The 6,000-nt window shown below is 63.6% G+C and overlaps 1 protein-coding gene across 7 annotated transcripts in view; it reads right to left on the reverse strand.

Moving 5' to 3' along the window:
* Positions 1-5,477, reverse strand: part of HSPG2 (heparan sulfate proteoglycan 2) — a 196,508-nt gene extending 191,031 nt beyond the window's left edge. For all 7 annotated transcript variants that reach the window (XM_078849390.1, XM_078849394.1, XM_078849389.1 and 4 more), the window contains exon 1: positions 5,241-5,477. In XM_078849390.1, coding sequence (XP_078705516.1) covers positions 5,241-5,306 — 66 coding nt within the window. In that variant the 5' untranslated portion in view covers positions 5,307-5,477. The remainder of the gene's footprint in view (positions 1-5,240) is intronic.
* Between the last annotated feature and the right edge of the window lie 523 nt (positions 5,478-6,000).

Here is a 6,000-nt window from a genome sequence, read left to right on the forward strand (position 1 = left end):
GGGGGCAAGGACAACATTGCTGTTAGGAGCCTGCCTTGGCCTGCACCTCGATACGCACAGCCAGGGCTTTCTACATCGCTCGGCCAGAACAACAGGGCAGCCCCACTTTACCCTCCCATTGTGACATCAGCAACATGACATCACCGTCCACAGCCATGACATCACCGTCTGCAGCTCCCCACCTGTCTCTCCCAGTGATCTGCATGGGGAAGTCCCTGCAGTGCAGTGGGACAGCGCAGCTGACCATTCATCCCCAGCAGGCTGGGAGCCCAGAGCCAGGGTGCAGGCACTCACAAAGCCCCAGGATTTACTGCTGGCTTTTCCATTGCATTTCTGAGCCACTCGCAGCCCCGGCCCCGCCTCACCCCAGCTCCTCAAAGCAGCAATTGACAAGAAGGGAGAAGGCAAGCGGGAGAGCTCCAACAACCTGCCTCATTTGGAAAACATCTCGGCTCCTACAGCCCAAGTTCCAGGCATATTTCTCAGCCACTGTCAGCTTTAATTTGGTCCAAGAATTCTGGGTCTGTGGTGCAAAGGAGAATGCAAACGAGACAGAGGAAGAGAGGAGAGCAGGCAGAGAGGGGGAGGCCCGGAGGCCAGTCAAAGAGAGGTGTGTTTGTGCACCTCCCGGACACACAGCTGCCTCTGCCACTTAGCAAACAACTGAGACACACAGTGGGCACCTCCTCCCGCACTCCACCCCCACCTGATGGGCACCTTCGCTCCCAACCCCTTTCCCCCAACGGGGCGGCTCCGTCTGCCGGTGACTCCGGACTGGCCACCCTTCGCACGGGCGAGCCGCCATTCAGAACCCTTCAGCACCTAGCACAGCGGCTCCAGTTACTAAGCTGGATCCAGGGCTCCGCAAGCCCAGGCTGTGGGTTCTTGTTGAGACTCCTCTGGGGGGCCTATGGGATGACACCCACAGTGGCTGCTTGCAGGGCATTTCCACCTCCTGGTTAAAAATCAAGTGAGCCAGAGCCAGTCCCCCCACGCTAGCAGACGGCATGTGCTCGGGGCAGCACCATGCACTGCTCTATAGCTCCCCCTCTGGTCACTTTGGGAACTGCATTAAGCCACCCCTGGCAGGATAGCATCTCAATGTCTGGCAGGGCGCTGGGGGGCAGTAAACGCCTCTGGGGAGGGAGCTGTCCTTGGGAGACACCTGATGGGAATAAGATCCTGGCTCCCCCAGCCTCCCTCTCCCCAGGGAGACTATACCCCAGCTAAAGCTGTTGGAGCTGGGTAGGGGGGGGCCAGCTGGAAGCCTGACCTCAGCACACCTCTTAGCCCAGGCTCTCCCCCCGCAGGGCTCCGGCACTGTAACTCAGGGCATGTCTACACCCTTGACTTACAGCCACCGCAGCAATTACTGCAGTGAATCATGTCCACACTACCCTCCTTCTGTCCGTAGTCCACACCAGGAGCACTTCCACCGACTGAAGAGGGGCAGTGTCGGGGAGCCCAGACTCTTGGTTCCCTGCCAGGAGCCTGGCTACCCCCACAGGAACCCAGCTGCCCCCTGGGCTCTCAGCTCCCTGCTTCCCACCAGGAGCACATCAGCCGCCCAAGCTCCAGGCACAGAGCTCCCTGCTGAGAGCAGCCTCGGTTTTCCGAGGCTGCTCTGCTCTCAGAGTAGAGAGGGGAGCCCCGGTTTCTTGTCAATTTCATGGCTCTGTGTGGAGCTGTGAAATTGACAAGAATGACAGGCCCTAATTACACCCACATGAGCCCTGCTCCTCTCATGGAGATGGAGTTATGATGTCAGTGTAGCGGGGCACTGACATCGGTGGGAGCAAGGCTGCAGTGTGGACACTGACATAATTAGTGTATAATAACTGTAGCCTAGGCCAGGCCTCAGAGTCTTTCGGCTGCCCCCGGCGGCCATGTCCACCTCTGCAAGGCTCCGCGCCCTGACAGCTTTCCTGGCTCTGCAGTCCCGCCCAACAGGATGGATGCCCCCTGCGCTGCGACCCTGGGTATGGGAGCCAGGGTTTCCAGAGAACAGGCATGTGGGGCTATCCTGGTCTTCAGAGGGGTCTGCGGTGGCAGGACCAACCCCACATTCTCTAACCCCAGCTAGGGAGAGATCCCCGAGGGAAGGGATGGCACGGGGGGGCAAGAAAACATGGGGTGGTTTGCACCTGGGCACAGGACTGGAACCTCCAGTCAGGGATCCTCCAGGCAGCTCAGAGCCCTTCTTCTGTGGGGAAGCTCCCCACTGCAATGGCCTAGGCTGGAGGTTAGAGGAGATTCCAGGGACTGGGCTTTAGCTTCATGAAGAAGCCAGCACACTTCCCAGGGATTGTCCCACCGAGCCTGCTGCCTGGTCCCATCCGAGGGCAGGGTGGGAGGTCTGCACACTCCCCTCTGGCTGCTAAGCTATGGCTGGATCGGGGTCCCAAGAGCCGTCCCACAGCCTGGGCTCCCTGCAAGAGAGGGCTGGGGAGAGATTCCTGGATTGTATAAATACTACAGAGGAGTCACTCAATCCATGTTCTATTTAGAGCCATGTTTACAATCCTGCCTCCCCCTCCTCGCACTTCCTCTCACCCAGCCACCCCATCCCCTTCCCAGGGAGGGAGGAGCAGATCCCACCCCCGTAGACCCTCTACTTTGAGAACAAGCCTGGGCAGGTGGGGGGGGGGGGGGAGATATCTGCCTGTCACATGATCCTCTCCCATTCAGCTGCTCAGGGAATGGTGGCCTTGTGCACTATTCGCACAACCGCCCTGCAAGCCCCCTCATCATTCCCCTTCCAGACCCAGCACACACAGCCTGCCCAAGTCCCTGGGGATCCCTCCACCCTGCCACCCAGAGTCCCAGCACACTTACACACTCGCTGCCCAGCAGAGCCCCCAACCAGCCCAGCTCCTGCTTCCAGCACCCCAGGAAAGTGCACCCCCACCCCCGCAGTCCTGCCTGTGGCCCACAGACAGAGAAGTGGGCTGCTGCTTAAGGACAGGGCCAGCCAAACAGGGCCTGGGATGCAGGACACCTGGGTTCTATTTCCAGCTATGCCACTGACTAGCAAGTCCCCTCCCCACTCTGTGCCTCACTTTCCCCATCTGTGCAATGGGGTGGGAGAGACCCGGTCTCATGCAGGGAGGTTGGGAGCCTGCAATGGAGCATGCTAGACGGGGCAAGTCATCAGTCGCTCCTGAATCTGGGGCCGGGTGGGAGCAGCTCCCCACATGGGAGAAGGCAGGCTGCAGCCAGGCTCTACTTCCCTAGGCAAGGGGAGGTCACAGGTGAGTGAAATTTCAGACAGCCAGGCCCAGGGCAGGGGGCGTGAACAGAATGCAGCTACCCGCTTCATGCTACCCAGCATGCACGGCTCCACCTGGTCCAAGCAGCCTCTGCCCACCATCACCTGCCTCCAGCTCCATTTTCTGTGCCCTTGAGCCCCTGCCAGCACCCCCAGGACCATTCAGAGAGCCAGGCCACCCCGGGTATCGTGTCCAACGCATGGCCAGGGCTGCAGCACCAAGCTCGACAGCCTTTCACCCATCCTATAAGCTGCCCCCAGCTGCAGCAGGCGGGCCCCCAGGATGGGGGTGCCCCATGCCCCTGAGATGGGCAAGCTTGAGCAATCACCTTCCAGGAACAGGCTCCCAGCAAAGGCTGAGGAGTCTCTCTAGCCGCCTGCATGTTCTCAGAGCCTGCGGACTCTCAGACACAAAGCTGTCCATTGTTACCCACGCAGCCCTGAGCCCAGGCCATGTGGGTGGAGAGCAGGCAGGGCAGACTATGTAACAACCTCCAGAGCCCCCAGAGGTCTCCTGTACTGAAGATCTTCTGGTGGAGCCAGGGCTGGGATAGCTGAGGGGCACCAGCAGGGCTGGGGGGGCCCTGGGCTGGGACAGTTGAAAGGCAGCAGGTCAGGATTGAACAGCATCAGTGGCGCTGAGTGGGTGCAGTGTCTACCCAGCGCAAGGCCCAGTGGGAGTAGTAGGGGGCACCAAGGGGAGCTGGCTCTTGCCAAGAGCCCAAAAATACTCCTGGCAACTTTCACCCAACTTGACTTTCCTGCCCCTCAAACATGCAGGGCACCCCAGTGCTCCATGTGCAAGGAACAACGGCCCGGCACCCTGATCACCGGGGTCCCCTTGCCTCTGCCAGCTCAGAGACGCAGCGTGGGGTGCCCGGCAGCGTTTTCCCCAGCACACACCCAGCCCAGGCTCCCTGGTCTGATCGCGGGAGGGAGCCAAGCCCAGCAGGAGCCTCCGCACGCCCTGCAGGGGCTGCTACAGGTGGGAGCAGCTGGCAGTAAGGTACCCCACCTAGCCCGGGCTAAATCACCGCGGCCAGCGCTTGTCCAGGGCCAGCCAGGCTGCCCTGGGGGAGGCTGGCTGGGCAGAGGAAGGCGGGAGGGGCCGAGCAGACTCCTGGAAAGGGGCTGCTCCCTGCCGCTGGTACGGGACATTTGATCGTTGCCCAGCTGTGAGCAGGAGGGGGAGCCCCGTCCCCTCACAGCCGGTGGGGAGCCCCACTACACGCTGCTGCGATGCCGTCCCGGCAGTGGCCTTCGCCTTCCCCTTGGCACCCAGGGATCGGGGAAAGGCTCCAGCAGCCAGCTCCCCCGCCCTGGCGCCCCAAACCATGTGCACCCAGGAGCTGCCCAAAGCCCCGTGCCCTGCAGAGCCGGCCTGGCAGAGCCCAGCCCCTCCGCGCCAGGCGGGTCCCTGCCGGGCTCCGGGCTCCCGCGAGCCCGCCGGGCTCGGAGCCCCCCGCGGCGGGGAGACGGGGAGACAGAACCTGGGCTCACCCCAGCTCCCCCGCGGGCCGGGACCCCGGCCGGCCCCCAGGGCCTCTCGGGGGAGCCGCTCCCGCCCCGCTCCGCGCCGGCCGGGCGGTGCCTTTATTTTAAGGCGGCTATTTTTACCGCGCCCGCTCCGAGCACCCGGGCTGGCTGCTGCGCGGGGCCCGCCGGCTCCCGCCCGGAGCTGGCGCCCAAGGAGGGTCCGAGCGCCCGGGAGCCCTCCTGGGGTCGGCGCCCGCCGAGCAGGGGCCGCAGCCCAGCCCAGCCCCGCCGCTGAGCCCCGCGCGGTCCGCACCCGCGGCACAGCGCGCCCGGGACAGAGCCAGCCGAGCACGGGCCGCCCCCGCGGCCCCCAGGCTCCAGCGCCAGGGGCCCCAGGCCGGGGCCAAGCTCCGCCCGCCCGCCGGGCTCGGGGCCGAGTCCCGGGCAGAGGCTCCGCGCAGACGGGAGCGGGGGTCCCCCTCGCCCCGGGACTTACCCGCAGGAGCGCAGCCAGCAGCAGCAGCGAGCAGCGCGCCCCGGGGAGCCGCTGCCGGGGACCCATGTTCCGGCTCGGGGCGCAGCGTCCTGATCCCGGCCCGGCACCGGCCCGCGCACAGGGTCCGTCCCTTTGTCTGGCTGGGCCGCCGGGCGCCCGCTCCGGCCACGAGCAACTTTCCCTGCGCTCTGCCCTGTCCCGGCGGCGCCGCTCCGAATCTCGGCTCCTCACTCCCGGCCGGCTGGCGGCCAAACGCGGCCTGGAGTCCGGACTCCGGAAGGGAGCTGGGCGCGGGGAGGGGGCGGAGGAAGGAGCCGCGGCCGGGGCAAATCAGGGGTGAAGTCACAATCAGGTCCCTAGGAACGGGGGCACATCCCGAGCAGGGCCTGATCCTGCAAACAGTGACTTCACCCTGCACAGCCCCACTGAGCACAGCCAGGTTCCCAGCTTCTGGGTGCCAGCTGACCCTTCTCGCAGAATCGGGCCCCTTTAAGTGTCTTGAGGTGGGCACCCGGAACCGCTAGTCACTTTGGAAGATCCAGGCCCATATCCAGTGTTTCCGTCTCTTGCCATTGTACCACTGTATTTGGTGCTTGTTCTTAAATACCTAGCTCTTGGAGTCCTGGGATTTGGTGAGGATCTCACCTTCCGGTTTTTAAGAGTCGGTTTCTAGCCCTCTGTCCTGTGACCAGAGAAAAGAGTGAAAACTTGACCTGCAAAGGCTCAAACTCCACGGCAAAGAACAACTTTAACGTAACAA

This window comes from Lepidochelys kempii, chromosome 18 (genome assembly GCF_965140285.1).
Source record: "Lepidochelys kempii isolate rLepKem1 chromosome 18, rLepKem1.hap1, whole genome shotgun sequence".
Lineage (NCBI taxonomy): Eukaryota > Metazoa > Chordata > Testudines > Cheloniidae > Lepidochelys > Lepidochelys kempii.